This window comes from Rhea americana, unplaced genomic scaffold (assembly GCF_003343005.1).
Source record: "Rhea americana isolate MKP2758 unplaced genomic scaffold, rheAme1 scaffold_493, whole genome shotgun sequence".
NCBI classification, from domain to species: domain Eukaryota; kingdom Metazoa; phylum Chordata; class Aves; order Rheiformes; family Rheidae; genus Rhea; species Rhea americana.
The window spans coordinates 41,892-65,164 of record NW_028186638.1 but is presented as its reverse complement, the minus strand read 5'-3'; the positions used below and the strand labels follow the sequence as shown (position 1 = coordinate 65,164).

At 43.9% G+C, this 23,273-nt stretch overlaps 1 protein-coding gene across 2 annotated transcripts in view; it reads right to left on the bottom strand.

Annotated features, from left to right (window-relative positions):
- The window catches only part of VPS45 (vacuolar protein sorting 45 homolog), a 28,426-nt gene extending 5,220 nt beyond the window's left edge, over nucleotides 1–23,206 (bottom strand). Inside the window, exons 1-14 of one of the 2 annotated variants that reach the window (XM_085317266.1) lie at nucleotides 23,072–23,206; nucleotides 22,909–22,969; nucleotides 21,523–21,602; nucleotides 20,966–21,034; nucleotides 20,523–20,660; nucleotides 20,009–20,119; nucleotides 18,525–18,659; nucleotides 18,018–18,131; nucleotides 17,167–17,334; nucleotides 13,390–13,548; nucleotides 12,487–12,594; nucleotides 12,047–12,168; nucleotides 5,160–5,291; nucleotides 3,054–4,049 (exon numbers count right to left, since the gene is read on the bottom strand). In XM_085317266.1, coding sequence (XP_085173392.1) covers nucleotides 4,028–4,049; nucleotides 5,160–5,291; nucleotides 12,047–12,168; nucleotides 12,487–12,594; nucleotides 13,390–13,548; nucleotides 17,167–17,334; nucleotides 18,018–18,131; nucleotides 18,525–18,659; nucleotides 20,009–20,119; nucleotides 20,523–20,660; nucleotides 20,966–21,034; nucleotides 21,523–21,602; nucleotides 22,909–22,969; nucleotides 23,072–23,191 — 1,539 coding nt within the window. In that variant the 5' untranslated portion in view covers nucleotides 23,192–23,206 and the 3' untranslated portion in view covers nucleotides 3,054–4,027. Of the gene's footprint in view, nucleotides 1–3,053; nucleotides 4,050–5,159; nucleotides 5,292–12,046; nucleotides 12,169–12,486; nucleotides 12,595–13,389; nucleotides 13,549–17,166; nucleotides 17,335–18,017; nucleotides 18,132–18,524; nucleotides 18,660–20,008; nucleotides 20,120–20,522; nucleotides 20,661–20,965; nucleotides 21,035–21,522; nucleotides 21,603–22,908; nucleotides 22,970–23,071 lie in introns of those variants that run through there. The other variant, XM_085317265.1, reaches the window with a different exon arrangement.
- Between the last annotated feature and the right edge of the window lie 67 nt (nucleotides 23,207–23,273).

Sequence of the window (23,273 nt, the reverse complement as noted above, 5' to 3'; positions counted from 1 at the left end):
CTCTACACTCAGGTCTTCATTTATTGATTCTACTGATGGACAGATGCAAAGGAATTGCTGGAAACRTAACCTTCAACCTGAGTCCATGACAGAAGAATTTCATTAAGTGGACAGATGTGGCATTTCAGTTCTCATACATTGGGCACAGTTCTGCAGCGAGTTGTTGCCTACATTCTTCATGCGGGAAAACACGTCTGGGAAGGCTCTTTTACCTTTTTGATAATCAAGTCATAATAGAAGTATTTTTAGTAGAGCTGCCAAAATTTCAAAAGTAATAGAGGCAGCCAATCTGGTCTGATTAGAAAAACACTGAAAATTCCTTGACAACAACAGACTTTTTCCAGCCTGCTGGCGTTTCTCAAAGGATTCAAAGCTTTAACAAATGCATATCCTCATGCCCTCATGTACTCAGCCGGGAGAGCGTTGCCTGTTAATGGGAGCAGGGAAAAAAAAAAAAAGAATCCAAGCAAACTGAGATGGGCCAGATTTAAGGCCTGGGCTGCAGCAAAACCAAGCACACACAGTTCCAGACAAAAAAATCAAAGAGCATTTCCCTGGCTTTCATCACTTAACTTTTTCAGCATTCCAAATGCTTTAATGCATTTATTCTCACAACCCTTGGTTGCAGTCCCATACCTGAGAATAGAAGACCCAAGCCACATCAGCAGCCCTCTCACTCACTGACCTATCCATGGGTGATGTTAAGAAAGCGGCTAAGGAAAGGGCGCACWATGCAGATCATTCGGGTTTAGAAGAGTACGAAGGAAGGCAAGGAACAAACATCTTTGCATATCTTGTAAAACACTGGGAWTTTTTTAGTTAGGAGAATAAGCTCCAACAATAGAGCCTCTGCAGCCCAGTTTATTTATAAGGAGTCCCTCAGACTACATGCCTTACTTCAGAGTGTGAGCATCATCATTCAGTGCCTGCCCATATTTTGCATATATGCAGATATAAATCCATAAAGACCAATAGGACCAAATTCTCCTTGACACCACTGTGTAGCATGAAGAAATTTTAAACAAGTACATACTGGGCCCACTTTGAGACTTTCTTTGCAAACAGAAAATRATGCATAAAAGAGTATTTGTCATCCCCACTTTAAAGCATCTACTTAGAGCATATTCACTGGACAATGCAGATGGTCTCTTAAACAGATAAGCTTCCCTACAAATATGTAACTAGCAACATAACCAGCTCCAGAGGCTTGTTTGTCTCCTGCTTTGTTAAAAAAAAAAAGCAGAATGGATATCCCTTAAGCCATCCCCCACTCTATAAACACAGCTGTTGATCACAATTTAAGTTGGAGTGGTAAGAACAATGAAAGCTCAGGATTAGAGTGCTTACATGGGCTGCTCAGAGCATTAATATAAAAATCTCCTTGTTTATTGTGAGATATCAACCCTAATCCAGCAGAAATAAGCAACAGTTCATTAAAGGAAGGCCAGTGGATTACCAGAGGAGTTAGGATGCAATAAAATCTAGGTTTCCTCACATTAGACACCTTGGATGTGTTTGCTGAAAAAAACATGATCCTCGTGCACTTTGTCAACACACAGTTGACAGGAAACTTTTCTTCATTTCTCAGGTATCCTAAGTGAGTCAGCTTGCTCTGCTGTACRTGCCGCTCTTCCTCTCTGCACAGGAGCGAAGCAGGCCAACCTTCCCTTGGAATATTCTCCAGGAAAGTTCTAGTTGTTTATTACCAATGTGGCCTTTCATCCTTAAGGAAAACTTAGTCAAACCACCYGGGAAAAGCAAATTATTTGGGACATTGCTATTTTTAGAATGAGAACCTTGACAGTCCTCAACCCAGAGTTCCCAGACAGGACCTTGTAGTAGCCAGCTCTTCAAAAGCAACAGCCTTCCCCYCCTCCTTCTATTTTTTTTAACTTCATTCTTTGAAATGCAAATTCTGATACAGTATCCTAGTTTTTCTGTAAATAATTCAGAGACTGCGCCAAAACCTAGTCACGGTAGAAGCCCTAACTAGCTAATGTTACTCATTATGGGCACAAATCTAAGAAGTGGAGCCCAACAGTGTAGCTACAAATTTTGCATTTCATACTGCAAAAGCAACAGACAGTCTCTGCTAAAAGACCTCATGGTGCGAAGAGGCAAAGGAGAAAGTTGCCTCATAGGTCAGAGTAGAGCTGCAAATGCTACAGCTGATACTGTCCGTCCTCACGCGCTGTCTACCAGCCACCCTCCTGCTTTCCTTCTCCTACTCAAAATGCTGCCAGTAAGTTTGCTCTGTCCCCTCCATGACAGTTTTTGTTGAATCAACTACACAGATCCACTTTCAGGGCAGGTCTCAACCTCCAATATGGTGTGAAAACTATACTTTCCCTAAGATCTCCATATCAGTTACTCTGTTATTTGTATTTAGTGTGGTGTGACAGTACCATCTAGGCTCACAGCACAGATGCTGTTAAAAGTCTGACACAGACTTCTTGGTAGATGTCAAAATCAGCCTCAAAAAGGGTAGACTAGGAAGTCAGAGTGGACATCAGGTTAAGTATGAACCAGCTTTGATTGCATCCTTGCAAGATGACAACTTACTTGACAACAACTCAACAACTTTCTTTCTGCTCCTCAGTCAAAAAGCAGCTAATATGTTTGATATTTCCTTTTTCTCTCTCTCTTTTCTTTTTTTTTAAACACTATTTGTAGGCCTGGCTAAAACAGGATTTAGTTCAAAGGCTACTTTGTAAAGCAGAAGGTTAAGGAAGCTGGGCAATTTGTGCAGGAATTGGTCGATATGTAGGCTAATACAGATTTGCCTTTGTAACCTAGTTCATAAAAGCAATTTGCTTCTGGAGTGGCACCAGTTCAGGAGCTTTCCACTCATCTGATATTAAGCTAGAGAAAAGGCCGAATTTCAGAGAGGGCACTGTGAATTTGTGCGGAAGGTTGGGCATTTTTTTCTGAGCGAGTGATGATAGGAGCCACTGGACTGCCTCACAAGATAATTGTTACTGCTTGGGTGTAGGCAGCTTTGCAACCTGAAGGTCCCTTATAGGCAAGAAAAGGAAGGACAAAACTGCAGGGACTTTGAAGTATCACACTGGACTTTTTAATGCAAGAGCAGTGCATCTACATGGCCAGAAAAGCAACCCAGAGTTTAGCCTATGCACTACGCTTGAGTCCACCTGTCAGTAACTGAGATCAAGGAAGTGCTTGACAGCTGTATTTCTGGCTTACAAAGCCTGTGGTGTTAAGATTGAGTTTCCTGAACTTAAGGAGAGAGGTTTTTTTTTTTTTTTTTTTCCTTTAAAGTTGTTGAGGCACCCAAAGCTCTTCATAGAATCATAGAATCAGTAAGGTTGGAAGGGACCTCTGGAGATCATCTAGTCCAACCCCCCTGCTTAGCAGGGTCACCTAGAGCACATTAGACAGGGTTGCATCCAGGCGRGCCTTGAAGATCTCCAGAGAGGGAGACTCCACAACCTCTCTGGGCAGCCTGGTCCAGTGCTCCGTCACTCTCACAGGGAAGAAATTGCCCCTCACGTTCAGGTGGAACTTCCTGTGCTTCAATTTCTGCCCATTGCCTCTTGTCCTGTCACATGGGACAACTGAAGAGAGTTTGTCCCCGTCCCCTTGACACCCTCCCTTSAGGTACTTGTACACATTGATCAGATCCCCCCTCCATCTTCTCTTCCCCAGGCTGAAGAGGCCCAGCTCTCGCAGCCGTTCCTCATAGGGCAGGTGCTCCAGCCCTCTGATCATCCATGTAGCCCTACGCTGGACTCTCTCCAGTAGCTCCATGTCTCTCTTGTACTGGGGAGCCCAGAACTGGACACAGTGCTCGAGATGAGGCCTCACCAGGGCCTTAAGAGCTTAATCAGCTCTTAAAACTTCATCCTGAATGGTGAAAATGATAACTTCTCCTTCCTGTTGAAGGACTGTATTTTGTCTGCATTTCTGCTTGGTAAGGTTGAAGCTCTCCTTCCATCGCAGCTTAGAGCAGGACGCTCCCTGTAAGCTCAGAGCAGCTGCTGGACAACTCCAGGGGCTCTCCCAGGATTTAGATTTCACCACATTTCCTGCTGCAACACATGGGAGAGACGTGAGTCACCTGTCACATTCCTGACGTTACCCTCTTTCCGATCAACCGATCGGCTCCTGGCCACAACATCTTTATGAAAGGGGAGAGAACAGCATGCTGAAGAGAAGCAGGGGAAGTATTGAAAGAATTCATGGTTCTTTGCTTGGCTAGCAACAAGGCATGCTGAGAGGAAACAATCCTAATACGTGGTCTAAATATTCACCTGTGCACAGATACTCAGTTGAATAATCTGAGTTCAGGAAACATTATTTGCACTTATAAACAAGGCATTTCATAGGAAATAAACCTGGCATTCTGTATTGATAGAATTTTTGGCTGATCACAGCAAAGCTTTCCACCTCGCTATAAATCCCAGAGGGGAACCTGACGCCCAATGGCTCTTTCAGCTCAGTGCAGGGGAAGTGAAATACCGTCAGCGTTGCCTGGCACTAGCCCTTTTCAGCTGCCTGGAACATTTCAGGGACAGCGGCCTAGGAAATCAGTGTAGCTCAGAATGGTCAGTGCTCCCTGGCATGCTGAGCTCATGGAGGGATTACGCCTTTACAAATGGTTGGCCTCCCAAAGAAGGTAACTTGGTGTGTACAGCAAACCAATACGATAAGCTCCTTTCTCCAGGGAGCAACGCGAAAGTCAGAGCCAATACTCTGCAGGCTTGTGGGCGGCAGAGAGCCTGCTAGCAGTTTAATCATAGAACTCCGTTCTAATCATAGGTACGTTAACTTCACTGGTATCAAATGCAGTTGCTCCAACAGGAGCCATGAGACCATAGTCAGTTTTGAACTCCTGTGTGCTGCATTGGCTTCTCACTCATGTTAGTGTGTGTGTGGTGAATTATAAGCAGGAAAAAGCCATACACATCTACTTCCCTCCCATACACACCTACTTCCCTGCCCCTGAATTCAGTGAAATGCACATTAAAACTTCAGCTTGATAATATGTCCCTCAGCCATAATGAGCAGACCTGGGCTCAGACCATTTACATATATTTCTGTGATTTGCTGGGTGAGAAAGACCCCTCAGGCATCGCAAGTCACACTCGTGTCAGCAGCTTTATATACACAGATTCCACAGTAAAGAATAAGGTTATTACCTTTTTGTGTTGTGGATTGTGGTACCACCGAGGATGATCCGGACCCCTGGGTTGGTGCGGTTAAGGTTATAGACAGTCAGTGCCTCTTCATATGTTGCTCCTCCAATGATAAACACAATAATATCTTGGGGCCTGCAATAAAGATGCAAATGTTGAAACTAGATCAGAAAAACATACAGGTAAGTCCTGTGCCAGTCACAAGGACTGAGGTAACCATCTAGCTGATTTCCCTCCCCGGACCACGTCGCATTTCTACGATGGCTTAGGCTCAAGACTGACAGAAACGTGTAGCCCATTAAATCACTTTTGAAACACTGTCTRTCCTAAACATTTACACAACATGCTAACGGTCCTTAAAAGCCTCCTTAGCAACACCCACACGCTGTATCCCTGTGGAGCTCCACCATGACACATCCACCAATGTTTAATGCATGATCGAGACACTGCTGCGGCTGTTAAATTAAGATCAATTTAGGAGTCAAACGAGGACAACAGTGGCGCTTCAGACCTCTTGGGCTTGGCTTGAAGAGCGTGGATCAGCTGCAGTTTTCATGTTTGATTACAGAACTGGTGGGATTTTTGCATAGGTTTACGCCTGAGGTTACATTCCCTAAGCAGCCTAGGAATGCAGGATTTTACAGACAAGTAGCACGAGGGGGAAGGAGGGAGAGAAGAACCTTCATCTGACAAAATACAAAAGCAGACATATGCCCCGCATATTCTGCTTTCAAAGGAAGGCTGCACCTTCCTTKTACCCTCCTCCCCCAATCACTTAATTTTTTGCTCTTAGGGATAGCAGAAYGCCCTTGCAGCCCAGAAATCAGCTTTGCCGCCATTTAGAAGAGGAGAGAACAATTTTTGCAAGATCCACAGCAAAAAGGTCTGGATCACATTCTGTCAACTATGTAACATCCGCTGCTCGAGTCAGAGCCTTCCACTCTGGAGAACAGTCAAGTCCCGACACAATTAACTTTCTGTTACGGTCTCAAAACTAATCTCTGCTCTGCACCCAAGTACTTCTATTAGGATACAGCTGCTTGCTGCAGTAGTCAAAACAGCAGGCATTCATCTACGCTGTCTGTGCAGGCTCTGGATCAGTGACAAAGCAAATGGACCATGAGACAGGGATGACCCCAGGATGCACCTAGACTCTATGGCACTAGTTACTCCCTGCTGAGAAGCCAACCTGCAAAGCYGTCGACACTTGTTACTGTCCAGAGGAGCAACACTCGCATCAGAACGATGAACATTCAGGTCTTCTCTTTTGGTACCCCTGAACAGACAATACAGCCAAGAGCAAAACTGCTTCCACTATCAGAACGAGACACTGGCTCAGAACAAGAACATCTGCCATCAAACCAACACTACTGCTTCCCTGCTCCTGGAGAGCATGCAAAAAGGTAAGAACAATTAATAGAAACGATCAACACACACTCTTTCACAAAGTGATCTTTGTTACCAGTAATCTTCCAAATCTTAAGTCTGTCCTGAAAGTTTGGGTTAGTTCTGGATACCATGATTTGAACACACAAAAGGAGACTTCAGAGATGTTTTAGAACATGCAGGTAGTCTCAGTGAAGTGGAGAGGGAATATTACAGCCYGGAACCAGGGAGCCCATCATTTCAGGCAAACCCCCTGGTGAGGCACAGCATTGCTAATTCAACAACAAAAAAGTTGCTGCATTCAATACATCTCTTCTGCATGCACTATACAATTTGTTATCCTTGGCAACTATTATCATCTATGGCAAAGACTTCCAACTGCAGTTTATAGCTTCCTTGGAAGGAACAAGGCTCAGTCAGGACAGAACCCTTTGTAGAGAAGTCAGCAGTATTAGAACGTGCTGTATTAGGTGCTCTATGCTTGTGCTCTTCTAGACACAGCGGCCAATTTAACCCTGTGGACGATTTGGCCCTTCCAGTCAGGGGCAGYGGTACAAGCAATGCTGCCCTCAGGATTTCAGCAACAGCCTGTGCCGCCTTCACGTCGTTTCCAGAGACCCAGGATTCTGCGTACTGATCTCTCCCTGAAGAGCTACACTGTGTCCCCTGAACAGGAACAGGAACAGGCTGTGAAATCTTCTGCACTGCAGCCTTAAGATAAGCAGGTTATATATAGCAACTGCACATTCAGACTGTGCAGGTTCAAACATCACACTAAGGCAGACGAAGCTTTTTGCACCCTACAACAACGCAAGTCACTGAGCAAGCCTGGGAGGACAGAATACCGCTGTACCTTGTCTTTTCAGCTACAGCCAGCTCAGACATACTCCTCCGGAAACCAGATGCAAATGTGCCCGAGTCTTTTGGGGATGGAAATCAAAGGGAAAGGGAGGCACAGCAGTGAAGTAATCTGATAAGCCACTATCAGTTCTCAGAGAAAGTATACCCAAATACATAAATTCAGAAAGGATAACCCAAACAGACCTAGCAAAGGAGAGCCAATATCTAACCTGTGCTGTAACTAAACTGGTAATTCCTTTGAGACATTGTGTCACAGGTAAGAAAAGTTGCTGCTTGGACACAATATGCTCCTCTGCCTGTATATCCCTTGCAGTTGTGATCGTTTGGCATCAGGAGTATGGCACAGAACATGCACATTTTTGCTTTTATATTGGTACCGCCTTCCTTGGAGGATTAAACTAGGCTTGGTACGGAGCAGTGGGGGCAGAAGCATAACCTCTCTCCCACTTCAGGTGTACTGCTCAAAGTATCATGCATTTACCCTGCAGATTTCTTACTGACCAGAAGTTAGCTAAGTCATGCAGAGGCAGATTGCCACAAAAAAGAACAAGGGGATCTTGGTGTTCTCATAAAGTGCTCAGGGAATTATTGTTTATATCATGGGCAAATAATAAGCAATTTTGGAATAGAAAGAAACCCCAAGATTGTTATAGGATTAGTGGAAAAGCAGTCTGCAGGAACACTCTCCCCAGCTGTTGTGCTCCTCGGACACAATTTGTGGATGTGGCTGTCTCCTTGGGTTAACTACCAGTTTAACAGCTAAATGCTCAAACATTTCAGAGAAGAAGAAACAACTCTGAACAAACAAGGACATAAGAGTTTTGGCTTAAAAAAAAAGCTCACAAAACACAAATCATACTAAACACTAGATACTATATATGATTTAGCAATAATTCCACTTTCCATACAGTCTACAGCAGTATGTGTGAGCTCAGAGCATAGAGCCAAATGGTTCCACAACACATGCTGCAAGCTGATGCTTCCAAAAAAGGAGATTATTTTCTTTGCTAAGGAGATACCTTACCCATCCCTTTGGATGTGTGTCAACTATAGACATTTCTAAGGGGTCAGCTGGTTCCAAATTCTTCCTCCCCTCAAGCAATCCAAAGAAACTTTCTCTTCAAAAAGTCAGTAGGAAAAAAATCAAGTCCAGTCCTTATGGTGTACARTACTCTAAACTAGATGATTTCAGTGGATTCTCATGCTCCAAGTCTTTTAAGCTTTGATGGGCTTTTGAACAAGGTAACTTTCCAGGATTTTTTAATAGGCAGGTAACTAATTATGGTAACTTCTGAGAGACTCAGAACGTGCCAAATCCCATCTGAATCTACAAGGAGCAGTATGCATTTGTCTACTGCTATTTCATAGGCTGTTGCCTGGTTGATGCAAAATATGGAGAAGCAGTGTTTGGTTTTAAGAASTGTAACTGTGACAGAGCTGTCTTTCTGGTCTGTTTACAACAGATCTATTTTGTAAAAAAGTGGGCCCTGGCCATCTTAGGACAGCTCAATGAGACCAAGTTGGTCTGCCTGGGACAAATTCCCCATTCAGGAAGTTCCCAGGTCAAAGCACGAACAAAGCAGAACTCCCACCCRAAGGGCAGGTTTTGGCTTTAGCCTSGCTAAGGCRTGAATGGCCTAYGCCTCAGGAGGCATTTTGTACACACGCAACACAGCTGGGGCTCCCACAGGCTACGGCGATACAATGAAGCTTTAGGAACTTTTCTAGCTGGAACATTCCAGCAGCAAGGTGAAAGGGACTGCAGGCTTATGGCTTACCAGGAAAGGATGATATTTAACACAGTAGGAAACAGAGAAGAAGCAAAAGAAAGTAGAATTGCTTATTGCTCTCTCCTAGGAACCCTGCTCAGTGCTTTGCAAAGATTCTCTTTCCCTTGCTGCTGCCAATTTTCACAGCTGAAGTTGGACCATGAGCTTCTCCTCCCTCACAAGAGTGTAATGTTTAATACAGAAAGAAATAGTTAAAAAGAGTCTTTTCAAATTCTTTGCTGTTCAAGCAACTGCCTCCCTTTGATCAAAAAATACAAAGCCTTTCACCCKGACCTTCTGCTCAACTCCTGCCAATCACTGTAACACCATCTTCTGAAAGCAGAAAGCAACAAGACCGTATAGCCCAGTTTGCCTTGGGCTGTGATTTATCTTCCTAAGTTTTGTGAAATTAATAGATTTAAATTTCTCACTCAATTTTTTGGCAATAGGGCTAAACCATTAATAAATTAAGTGGGATTTTTTTTCCAAACCTGAAAACTAAAACMAATTTTTAGATGAGCCCTTATTTTCATGATACTGAATATTCATACTCCTGAGAGAGCACAGAGCTGCAGCCCACATTTTATGCAGCAAATAATGACCAGATACAAAGCTATTTAGATGCTTATTTTTTGTCAAAGCTATCAAACCTCTGACTCCTAGAGTTCCTGTGTCTTGAACTCAACAAGATTAACCACTCCTATTAATGAACGACTACGATAATCATGTACCCTTGTGCTTTTGAACACTAACACTCCAATGAAGGCCAAAATTTAGGACAGTTTCACAGAACTCTGACCCAGCAGCAGCACTTTTGGGCCCTACCATGGTGYGAAAGGCAATCCCAAGCAAGACCAAGTAGTTAAAGAGAAAAATCAGTTCAGCAGCTCTGTTTTTGTCTTTTGAGATCTGTTTTACCAAAACCACAAGACTCATGTTCTTTAACTAAGAGACACGGCTGCAGCTGCGGTGTAAAAGGGAAGGAGGAAACTCCATTTCCCTCCATCCAGCTTTCATTTTGCTTCAGTTATAAGTTAGAAATCAAATCCTTCTCATGCTCTCCTAAATAAATTCTTTGCATGTTCTTTATAGACGAATTCTCATGGGTGGATTCCTGTACCCGTTTGAGGACAACACTTAAGGGGGAATATAAGGGAAACATAGCTCAGGAAGATTTAAGTGGGAACTGAAAGAGAGCGTGCAGGTCAGAAGACTTCTTGCTTCTAGTTAGCTCAGAACAACCCCTAATCTGGTATGCCAGGATGCAGTTTCTGCTGTTTTGCAGGCCTCATTACAGATMTAATACAAATTCCATCTCTTTTTTGTGGGTCCAAGATGTTGGACATAGAGGCTGAAGTCAATCTCAGTCAAAAGCTGGTTTCTCCAGGGCAAGGCTGGGGACTGCTTCATGGAGAAAGAGTTGTATCTATTGTGAAAGGCCTTGATTTTTCATGTCTATTAACACCACCCATCCCTCCTGTCCAAAATACACCATTTTATTTTTAAGGGGAAAATCTGGAGTAAGGCGGATATTTTCTGGTATGCAGGGACATACACAAACAAATTGGCTCTTGTATGACTATAATTCTTTTCTTATTCATAAATAAAATGATTAATGTACCCTGCTGTCAGCCTGGCATGGAATTTGGACGCCTCCCTGTTATGAAATACATTTTCGCTTTTATCAGACAGATCACAACGCCCCAAGGCAGGGCTAAGGAAGGAAGAGAACGCAGCAGTGTGTGCATGCATCTCAAAGAAAGCTAGAGAGATGAATGATCCCTCTTTGACATGCTTCTACCCCTCCCACTCATTTGACATTTCTGAACCTTGGTTCTCAAGGCTACTTCTCTCCTGCTCCAAATGAGTTTGCAGTTTTAATTTAACCCAAACTGCTCAGCAACAGCTGCCTCATTTGCTGAGAATTACTACCTTGCATTTATTTTCTGCCTCACTAAAAATGTGGCAGTGGCTGATAAAAAGCCAATAATATGCAGCGTGTGAAGGGAATAATGATTGTTCTAATACTGCAAGTGAAACATCTTCCACAGAGCCCTAGACCATTTATGAACATTTGAGAAGATGTGGAGAATCACTGTGATGGCCTCATCACAGACCTTCAAAAAGAAGCAAAGCTAGCAAGTTACTAACAATAACAGGTTCTTCTGCTCTAAGGAGACTACCACTAGGGGGAATAAGAAACACCCAAACAACTTGCTGCAGAAGCTTGATTTGCAGAAAGGAAACTGAGGAACTGAAGAAAGGAGTGACTTGTACAAAATGCCACTAAAGGAGAACTCGTATATTTTCTCTGCTGATTCTGTGCCCTCATTCTGTGGCCCATACTTATCTTTAATGACTTCATTGACAACAGATTAGCATAGCTCCAGCAAAGTCAGCTAGAACCAGACAGCCAGAGCTCTTCTCAATTACAGTTATTAACCATATTCAGCAAGATCCCATTCTCATCAGAAATAGTAACTGGCTCAGAAGGGAGAGCTAGCAGTTGAACTATTTTTGGTTCTCTACAAATAAACGCCAGATGGCATGGAATGAAGTTAGGGGGCATGGTGAATATCCATCATGTGAACATCCTGGCAGTTTGGTGCAATGGCTTTATCCTTTACCTAAGCTCTTACAATGGAAATGCCGTGTCTTGGCTGGGATTGAACACACAGAAGAGAATGCTGCTTTAGGCTTAATAGCCCTCTCTCTTACACCTATTTGACAGTAAAAAAAGACCCACACAATCAAGATATTTCTCTGAAAAGCCTAAGTTTTGTTCACCAATGGGCAAAAATCAACCTGAGCAGCAGAACTGGGGAGAGCAGCTACATTTCACTTTCAAACTCTGCCCTGAAAGTCCCCACATACCTGTCACGGAGGGTGTTGGGACCCAGGTAGGGGTACTGGCTGTCCTTGAGTTTTCCTTTGATAAGCTGATCTAGTGTTTCTTGAAGGAGAGGCTGGTGTTGCGTATACACATTCTCAACGCCCTAGAGCGCAAAAGAAGCTCTTGTTATGAACTAATACAGCGAGGTAGGAGGCTTAGAGAAAAGATCAGCACTGCCACATTCAAAGAGCTACAGCAAGTAACTAGATACAAGTGTTAATCACTGAAGTTCAGATTTAAAGGTGCTTTTCAGCAACCAACTTCCATCGTCTTCGATTAGAATTATGCCCTAAATTGCTAGTGCACTTACTATTAAATCTGTGAAAGCCAATAAACATGGCACTGCAGTGCATGTGAGCCCTGCTCCATTGCTGTAATTTGGACTGGAGCTATCATTATTTCATCCATGGCAGACTCATACCTTCAGTCCTTTGAAGAATTGTTTGGTGATGGCTACAGCATCCTTGGGACTGAACAGGTCACTGCCCCGGACCCGTTTCCCTCCATATTCCACAACAGCAGACACTAGCTGTACAGAAAGAGGCAAGAACARAATCCTATTAACCTGGGAAACCAGCCTGCAGGGAGTTATTGTCCCTTTAGGCTCAACGGAGGTACTGAAACAATGACCAAAGGGTCAAGGAGATCAACACCAAGCATACAACGCAGTACAGAGGGAGGCAAGGAGCAAGAGGAGAAMCATTCCCTGTACACACCAAGCAAGTCAGTCTGCCGTGACGCTGCCTGCATAAGAAGAGGGGCTTTCATTTCCATAGTCTGTTGCAGTGATAGCAAATCTTTCATACAATGTGACATCACTCTGTTTCTCCACCTCCTCTCCAGCTGCTCAGTACACTTGCCAAGCACTGCCTCTCCCTCCTAGCCAAGCTCCTTTTACAGTCTCCTGAAGTCCCTTGCTGCAACTATTGCCTATTCAGCARCAGCAGGAGCTGGGGGAAGGGGGTGGGTGGAGAGGAAAAGGGGAAGGAGAAAGGAGACAGGTTCGAGGCCCTTGTTTATAAGTTGTATACCAGCTCTAGCAGACTTCTGGCATGTYTGCCATCTCTGCTTTGTTCAATCCTTCATTATACATTGATTTTAGAAAGGGAAATTAAGTAATTAGTTATGCCTTTAAAGTAACATCCGCAAGCCCCAGTCAAGCTCAGGGTTCCTTTCTGCAAGGTGTGGTGCTATTCCACWAAAAAGCATTGTGCTAAACTAACGAAAGCAAGCAACAGGCAGCTTACCTCAGTTAATGATGATTTTCCACCTCTTTGCCCTCCTGTCCCACTCATTCATGCAGTAGGAGAAATGTTGCAATTACCTTTCGATATTTCTCTGACACACCCCTGTTCTTGAGATCTGTCATCAGCCCTGGCAGGCTGTTGCTGCTGTGTCGCTCATAGTGCAGGGCATAAAGCATCACCAGCCGAGTGGCATCAAATTCTGTCACCTTGGGATTCTGCAGGAGACGCCGCACGTTCTGAAACAAGGTAGAGGGTAGTTTTAAATGAAGAGGCCTTCAGAGCACACTGAACCTCCAGTTCTGGAGCAATAGTACAGGCTAGTATCAAGCCCATTGCCTAGCAACAAAACTGCATACAGGAGGAATACAAGGGAATTAAACTGTGTCATAAGCACAGCAACAGAGCCCAGCTTATGTGCWCTAGCATTGGGTTTACCGGAGCACAACGGACTGCAAGTTGCTTTTGGATCTCCTCATGAAGTTAGGAATTCACAGCCCAACTCTGTTGTCTATTCTTCACTCTCCATAAYGTGCTCACGCTAACCTGAGCCCATCCAGCAGCGCCGCCTGAATGGAAGCATCAGGAGGCACTTGTAGGAACTTTTAACCTCTACCCTTCCCTTTTGAACCTGGGCAAGGCTGAAGCTGGCCCACAGGTTCCAACATTATATAGACTGGCCAGGAAAAACAGCTAGCAAAAACATACATTTTTTTTTCCTTTTGAAAGGTGTGGGGCAGAAGCAGCAAAGTCTCATAATCTTTGGATATGAGAAGTGGAGCAGCAAGTGTCAAGGGATTAAAGCATGAAAAGGAAAAGAAAGATTACTGCAYTGGAAGTAAAACAAGCAAGCTATAGTTATTTACTTCTAATTTGCAGATCATTACTTCYGCTGGTGAAGAGACCACAATACGATTGTAAATATAAAGGGTGCATCTTCCCAAAAGTCTGCTTATTAAAGTAGASACCATTTCCAGACAAGTTTCAGAATCCCTGATGCAGGCCATTTACCCTCTAAGGATTTTAGGCAGGATATAACTGCCTGTCTAATTTGACAATTGGCCACGTAAGTGCTACTCCTTGTCCTTACAACAAAAGTATTTATTTCCTCTCTGCAACCTTGCAGTCATTGTGTAAAGTCATACAGTTGAGATAACGGCGTTAACAGAACAAACACTAGAGCCAAGCTGGTAGCTTAGGTGAGCAATGGGAGTAATAAGCTTCTTAACTCTCTGCTTTGGGATGGAGCTCAAAGAACAAGCATCAACTGCTGAATGTGCTTACAGACATCTGGTTAGGGTTGGACAGATGCTTTAGGACACAGCAAAGTCTGAGATTCTCCCTGTGCTGAACATTAAAGCAAAATGGCTTGTCTTAGCTCAAATGCAAGGGAGCAGAARAGCTGCCAATTTTACAATTGGAGGCAGAAAACATGGCAGTTCCAAGAAAGAAACAGAACCAGCCAGGATTTTTTCTACTCTGTAAATGTACACGACCTTCAAGCACTCCACAGAATCCCAGGGTGGCTTTGCAAGATGCTCTCACCCTCCTAATGCAAATAGGCAACATGGAAACACTCAGTTAGCAGTGTTGTACACAGTGTTGTGAAACAGTTATTATTTACCCAGCTGATTCAGCTGTATCTGCTGTAACTTGTTTAGCTGATGCAGACTAGTCATAAAAATAAATACAGGGTAAAACCCTGGCTTTGAGGGGGATCAGCAGGAGTTTTACCACGGACTTTGGTAAAGTTAGAACTTCACCTGTAAGGACATGGACAGAGTCCCACAGAGATGCTGCTTGCAAGATTTTCGATCCTGTGCTAGCATCACAGAGGCAATGACTACATAAGCTGGAAACGAGTAAAACAGAAAAGCTATTGTCCATCTAAGGAGATGGGATTCAAAACCTCCCATTCATCTCTCAAGGCTCATGTACAATGTCAGGATTAATAAGAGACCAGGAAAAGAATAACCAAAATGTGCTGTACTCAGGGGCCCTAGGCCACYGAAGAAATTAACAATTGCTGAAGTTACATCAGGGGAGAACAATTCTGCCTTTATTTCGTGCACTGGCTTATTCTTCATTGCTTCTGCGGCCCTTCCCCTTCACTACCATTAGGAGACTGCAAGAGSGAACAGCCTGGGGCGGTGCAGCTAYAGAGATACCAATCTCTCATGTAGCAAGATACCAGTCTCCTAGTTTTGCATTTATTTTCTAGCTGCTACATGTTTTCCAGTAGGTCTCAGTTGTTAGAAATACAACACAGCCCTTTAGGCATGTGGCTGTAAGCAAACTGCAAGCAGCTTTTGTGCTGTAAGAACTGCAGATATACCTAGTTAGTGCAGACTAAGATCTGAATCAGCACCAAGGCAAGAATCTACTAACAACCTAGCCATGACAGTAGAGAACTCGGCAGGGGCTGACCTGCCTGTATCTCTATCCCATTTCCAGCTCTGCCACTTATTCTCTTAACTGTGGCGCTCATAGTRCAACTGCATCATCCCTGGAAGTTCACATCATGCCCTTCTTCAGTGAATCCRAGATAATTTCATAAAGCCAGAAAACAAGGCCAACATTTTCGCAAATGGTCTCCAGTGCCAAGCACTCAAGTTTCAACACTCATGTTCTGTGCTGAGTCCTTAGCAGAATCTCTGCCTGTAACGTCACAGATAACAGATCATAGCGCACACATGATGGGCTGACAGCGAGTTTACAAATCCAGTATTTGACTTTTAATTTGCATAAGCTTGATCTAGAAGCAATGATAAGGCAAGGGACCTCAGAAATTGTCTTCAGCAAATGCATTTTATGGCTACAATTCCACTTCAGAACTTACTCATCTAAATTCTACCAAATATAAGCTATTGAACCATTCCTGAGCTCACATGTAGATATAGTTGCAATGACTTCAACAGGCCTATACTAATTCACATCAGCTCAGGATCTGGCAATAGATTACAATACTTGAAGAGCTAATATGATCATGTAGCCACCCACTCAGAGCACAGAATAACACAGGCAAGGAAGAAATGTATTTCAAATCTGCTGAAGATGCCATAGTCAAAGTGCCTCTCTAGTATTTAGTAAAGGAGGCCATCACATGGTGTAGCTTCTATTTTAGCTATAAAAAAGTAAGGAACGGATTTTTAATATTGAGTTGCTGGTTGAACTCTGTCATAATACAGTCATTCTCTGCAAAACTGCTATATTCTCTGAATAGTCAGCAGCCATAATTCATCATTATTGACATACTGTCAGATACTAGGTCAGGTCATGGAATCCAACATGCCATTATGGGGTCAAAACTTCAGTCTACACCCAGCTACAACAGACGTCTCTTTTAGTCTTTTTGAGTCCTCTTTGCCAAAGAAATCCTTTATCTAAGAGGCTTTTCACTGTTTCTTAAAAAAAAGAGGGGAAAAAAAAAGTAAAAGCCACCACCAGAAAGAACTGTGTGGTTTAGACAATTTCATGGATTCCATTTTTTTCCCCTCCTCAACAAATACAACAAGCTGCTACACAGGGGTCCAAGTTTTGTTCTAGTGATGGCTGCGCAGGCAGCTTGCCAGAAGCAACTGACTGCATACAATGAAGGAATGTTGTATTGTGAAATGTAAAGACAGACATTGCAAAGATGCTTCTCAAGCCAGTTATTAACTATGATTCATCCCCATCTGAACTGAACGGCTACGAGAAGAGCAATTCTAACATACAGTGTCCCAACCCTGCGGGATATCTGCATGCAGAACTCCCATCAATCTTCAGTATTAAGGTTTCATCAACAGAGGAATTTGCAGGATCAAACCATCCGGAAAGAGACAAAGGATCAAGGTTAGGTTTTGAGCCTGAGGTACCTGGAGRGCACTGGAATGGTCATTCTGACAGGCCAGTTCCTGCTCAACTTCAGACACCTCCAACAGGTTCCGCTCACCAACCAGTCGGGAGAGCTCTCCCACCACTGTCACATGCTTTGATACCGTGCCCGACATCTTCTTGAACTGMGGGTAATTCTCCACAAATGCCTGCAACAGGGAAAACAAACCCAATAGCTCTTTAAAATAAAAGCGAGAGACAGTAAGAGACAGCTTATACAATTTATCACTAATTTGCACACATCCAACAACCTGCATCAGTGAAAGCCTATTGATCAGCTACATCTGTCCCAGAAGCCCACAGGATTATCCAGTTATAAGGAGATTTTTGGAAGGGATGTAATTTTTATTTACTCYTAAAATGAAACAGGAAGTCTGCACACAAACGTTGCCATGATTCTTTAGATCTTGAGCACAGACTGAGTTAACAGCCTGTGCTCTGAGCTGCTGCCAAGTGACCCAGCTCAGATGCAGAGTCAGTGCAGTCATATTGGGTTAAGCTAAGTGCTTAAACTAGAGCTTACTGATTCAATTGTAGTGTTCTGGATTCCAGCAAGCTCTAAGCAGCAGCTCAGAGAGCAGTGAGAACAAGCAGGCTTGCAGACTACTCTGCAGCAATGCAGAATGGCCTATCAAAGGGTGTAGTCTTCAGTAAAGAAGGTATCTCTCCCCTAAACCGTACGAGTACAATGCAAAAAGGAGGTTCTTGCTCCACAAAGAGGTCGCAGCTGTTAGTACCTGTACCACAGGCTGCTAATGTACAGACAGGAGCAGCTATACTGCGATGGACGAGCTTTCAGAAGTCCAGTCAGTTATGCATACATTCTCTGTACCTTCATATCTGCTATGGATTCCAGTTTCTGCTGCTCCTTAGGCTTCCTTCTCTGGAAATCCTCCATAAGATTTTTGATGTTACTGCCAATCTCTGCAAAGTTCAGGTACATATTCTGCACGGAACAAAACAAGGATCTAAGAGAAAGCACTCCACTATGAGTCTTGACGTAACTGGAAACAAAGTCGTACTCTCTGTGCCCAAAACACTGAAGTTCCATTGCATATCATTTGCCTGAGACCCCCCCGGCTTGAACAAGCAACTCTSCGATTACTCCTGGATTTATTTAAAACTATAAAAAGGACACATTAATCCACCTCAGATGCTGTTTGAGTTATACTGTTTTTCATCACCTGCATAAGCTATACAGTACAGCATCACTCTGATGCTCCAAATCTTGGAAAGATCCTTTCTCAGTCATTCAGTTCCGTGGCAGAACCAAGAATGGAACTGGATCCCCCAATTCAGCTACTCAGGAAGATTCCTACAACAGAACACAGACACCTACGTTGGCGTAGAACTCGTCATTCTCGGCAGACAGAACCACTTCTCGGAGATCCTTGCTTATCCCGGGTACCCGAGAGAGGTCAATACGGTTGTTGTTAATCCCCAGCAGTTCATGAACCATAGCCTGGTACGTCCACTAACAAGGATGATGAAAGAAAAAGGGAGATGATGATTTCAGTMATAGAACAAACAACACTGAAAAAATAATGGATTTCAGGTTGACTCAGACAAAATCTGTCTACGCTCCTCTAGCAACACACAGCAGATTCTAAGCGTGTCCCTCAACCTTTGCCAGAATGTTATAATAAGTATTACTTCATTCGTGTATAATCAGATGGGCATCCCATTCTGAGGAGTGCTGTACAAACACACAGGAAAACCATCCTGATTCCAGAACGCTTACTTACATTCAAAAGACTCTCTAAAAGTAAAGTAATGGGGATTAATATTCCTGTTCAAACAGTTCTATTTGCCACATTATCTGCCCCTCCTCTGCCCATGAAGTGACATGTATTTTTGGCAGCAGAGGTTCCACAGTTACAAACTGTATCATTTCCAACATGCTCCTGTGCTTCTCATGCAGCGGTAGAAGGGTTTCTGCACATCAGGGAGTTACTATATTTATCCTGGGAAGACTAATATTAATCTACAGAGAAAAGTGAAAGCTGATCAAAGTGCTGACATGCCTGACACTCCATTTGTGTTCATCTGAATCTCCTTTCTGGGTAGGAAATCTCTATGTAGCAGATAATGTTTTCAGTGCCCTGTGCTGAGTGCAGTCCTCAACTCTACACACCAAGCCTGAGCTGGTGTGGGCTTCTGACTGTCAGATCACTCTAACATACAAGTACCAGCACTAGCTACTATGTCACCAGCATTACAGAAGCCCTGGCTGCTGTTCTGAGGTAGCCCAGCCGCAATTCCAGCCATTACCTAATCACCAGACTGACTTGTGTCTGAGCATCCCCACAGAAATGAAAGAAGACAAATAACACTGATGCCAGAATCTGCAATACAGCTACAATGCAGCAAAGAAAAACATCCCAACATCTACATTGTAAATACTTCCACCCATCGATAACACAGAGAGAGAAATAGATGAGTGCAAGGTCACTCAATAAATGTGTAAATGTGCTGCCAAACAGCCTTTACAAATAAACTCTGGAAAAAGACACTGCCAAGACACAAGGACGCTAAATGTTAAGTATATTTTACAGAAGTGTAAGTAGCCYGATTTTCCAGAACGCTGGCTACATCTTCCACTGAAGCCAGAACAATCCATCCTCAACAGTCTGAAAATCAGGCCACAGATCAGAGAGGGATTTAAAAAACATAAGAAAGGAGGGGGTTACTTTTTACCTTTAAAACACAAACATGCCCTGCCAGGTGGTGAACTCCAAATTGTTCCTACTGTCACATGGCTCTGTGCACTGCCAGAACCGCATTCCTGTCTCCAGCCCCTTGCACAATTGTGAGATGATTCACCTGGTTCAGCAGTGGGGTAATAGCATCATCAGATCGGTCCAGAATAAGAAGTAAAGGAGGAACCTCAGTGCGCCGGAAGTCAAACAGCTCATACTCTTTAGTGATTACTTGCTGTTGAGGAAAGGAAAAAAAGCCACTTGATCTTACGTACACCTGGAAAAAGTTTTGTTTTAGTTGGGATTCAGGTGAACAAGAAGTAAAGAGCTGGTGAAAAAATAAGTTGTGCTGCTATCTTGGTCTACTTTGCTAATGAAGAAATAATACCTACTCTCAAAAGGCATCAGGAAATCTAATGACATTTCTGATAATCCCAAGAAATAAGGGTCTTGATCTCTTTTACAGGTTGGGAGCAGGCAAAGAMAAGGGATGTGACCTGCCTAAAGCCATGTAATCAATCAATGGCAGACCTCTGAAGAAGGATATTTCTCTCAAATGCAGCAATGTTTAAAAAGATTAAACACAATKTAAGTACACTGTCGAACTCATTTCACATCACAATAAGGTCTTACTATACCTTCACGCATTCAGCAAGCCTCTTTGCTGGCTCAGAGGAGAGCTGGTACCGAATCATGGGGCATTTCTTCAGAGACAAAAGCAGAGCAGTCAGCCCTTGAGTTGTTCTGGACAGCTGCGCCGGATCCCAGTTGCGACCCTAAAACGGAAAGAGTGCATCTAATATGGATACACCATCCCTGAACTCTCTCTTAGATAAAAGTCTTGTTTCTTTATAGGCAGATCGTAGGTTGACTGAAGGAGCAGGTACACCAAAGGCCACAATCCGGATTCCCCAATGCACCTCTCCTTGCCAAGTCTTTTTAAGGATCAGCCACCACCTTATGGACTGTAAACAGCAATCTGCCTGTGGGCAACCCAACGCAGTGTCCAGTTTGTTATGGCTACTGGTCTCTCTATTAACTATAAAACAAGGCCCTGGAGGAGCATTAGCTTTTTTCATACCTGGCAGCAGCCCAAGAGGTTGAGAGAAAAAACGTGTGGATTCACTGCAATGTAATCTCCATAGAACTCCTGCCAACAAGCGAAAGCAAATACAGTTAAGTGTCTTGCCAACCCTTATTCAGCCTACAAGAGTAAGCGTTCCAACATCAGCAACATTAACGCTAAAATCCTAAGCAATGCACAGAGCCACTGAATCTGATCATTCCTCCTTCCTCCATGCCTAGCCTCGCAAATCCCTATGCTTCTGCTGACAACTCCACTGCCAATTTCCGCTGTGTTTATTTTTTGCATATGTAGCTCTATGTCAATACCACAGATGAAAAGCAGCAGCCTTGCTGAAACACAGACGCTAACAATACCAGCAGAAGCTCCGGCAACCAGAGGGCAAGGGTACAGTCCTCTTTGCTTCCACTCCTAGACTGTTGCACAGTGTTTCTGCACACTGTTYGAGAATTCCAGGCAGGCCTCTCATAGCCACACCTGAATTAGTTAACTTGTACATTCGCTTTGCTGCTGCTTTCAGAYGAGGAGATCTGTTTAAGGCATTCAAAATTCACCTGAACTTCTGCCACAACTTCCTGTTCATCAGCCTCAGCTAATGACTTGACATCACTCTTACTGATCACATTACTGAAATCTGAAAGAAAACAACAGTGAAAGAATAGTCAGCCTCAGAGTAACATGTAACACAAGAAAATCACAGAACAAGATGACCAGATTTTCCGCTGGAACAGGAGCATATTGCAACAGGGATCATTTGACTTTACATCTGCAATAATTATGCAGGCATTATAATCTGATTGCTACTTTATRCTGCTACTCAGAACTAATTCCCGCTCCAACTTGCTGCCTCTGGTGCTCATATCTAGTATATGACTGCAGCACAGGATCAATGCGTGCAATGGAGACCATGGATTCCACACGCAGTAGGACCCAGCAGTACCAGCAARGACAGAGTTCTCTTACCCTCTCCCTGACCTGACATGTGCCCAGTTAGGCAATACCATCACAATACTACTGCACTCAGTAGATTTATAAAGGTAAAAGATGGTATTAAATTGCTTAGCACAGTGGCACCTACATCTCTGCTGAAGCTCGCAGGCACTGCTGTGTTTATTTACATTAGGTCACCACCACCCTTCCCAAACCTGTATCCCCTCGTTCCCAAGAGGGCAGCTTTGCTCCTCCTGCACAGCATTCCTGCAGATCCACAATGACATCTAGAGGCCACTTAGGTTCATTTGCCAGAATCTAACAGAATGGGAGCATGCGTGGTGCCTTTCCTAGAGGGCCAGACTTGAACACAAAACTAGCTATAGCTATTCTGCTTAATTTCCAAAACTACATAATATTCTGTGGCATGAACACGGCACATGAAAAACACCTGCCTGTTATGCCACATATTAAAAGATGYTGTGCAGCAGGTTTAGTCCAATACTGGGATGTGAAGACTATTCTAATACTGTCTCCAATGTTGATTACTTCAAGATTTGGGCTGGTCTCTCATCCTGTGCATCTCAGTTTTCCTTCTAATAGAAGGCGCTTTGCCCCCAGCATTAGCTTTCCTTCATGCTKATGAAGTAACATGATGCTTTAAAAWCCCAGAAATTTTCTGGAACAACCTGTATCAGRTTAATATATAGTTATGGTGTAAAGAAAGTTCTTTTAGTTTAATTATTTTAACTTCTATATACACAGAAGATAAAGCGCTTTGCTAGAAGGATCTGACTGGTGAGCTAAGTAACATAAAAACTAGAATTTGTGCGTTTTCCACATTGCTTAAATCAGACTTGAGTGTATTATAACAGAACTGACAAAACCTCCTGATCAGCTTCAAAAACATTTCAGCAAATGTCTCACAGCAGTATTTTCCGCTCGTCACCAAATCAGCCCCTGACGGGACAGGACAGTGTAACTGACTGGGCAAAATGGAACAGACTTACAAATAAAATAGCTGCTGTACTTGGGCCGGCGCAGCTCCTGGATGAGGTGCTCCACGTTCTCCTGCACGGAAGCAGAAGCAGGCAGGGCAGAGTGACTGAGCGGCCCGCGGCCCGCGCTCCGGCCCGCGCCTCGGGGCCGGCCGCGCCGCCGCGGCCGCGTTACCTTGGTGGGCCGCAGGAAGCAGATGGCTTTCAAGTGCTTCATGGCCTCCCTGTTGAAGGAGTCGATGCGCTCGAAGAGGTAGACCTCCCTCTGCAGGATCTCCGACTGCGTGTACACCATGCTCACGGCGCCGGTCTGCAGCGCGCACGGGAGGCCGCGTTACAGCGGGGGAGACCCGCCCGGCCCGGCCCGGCCCCGCCGC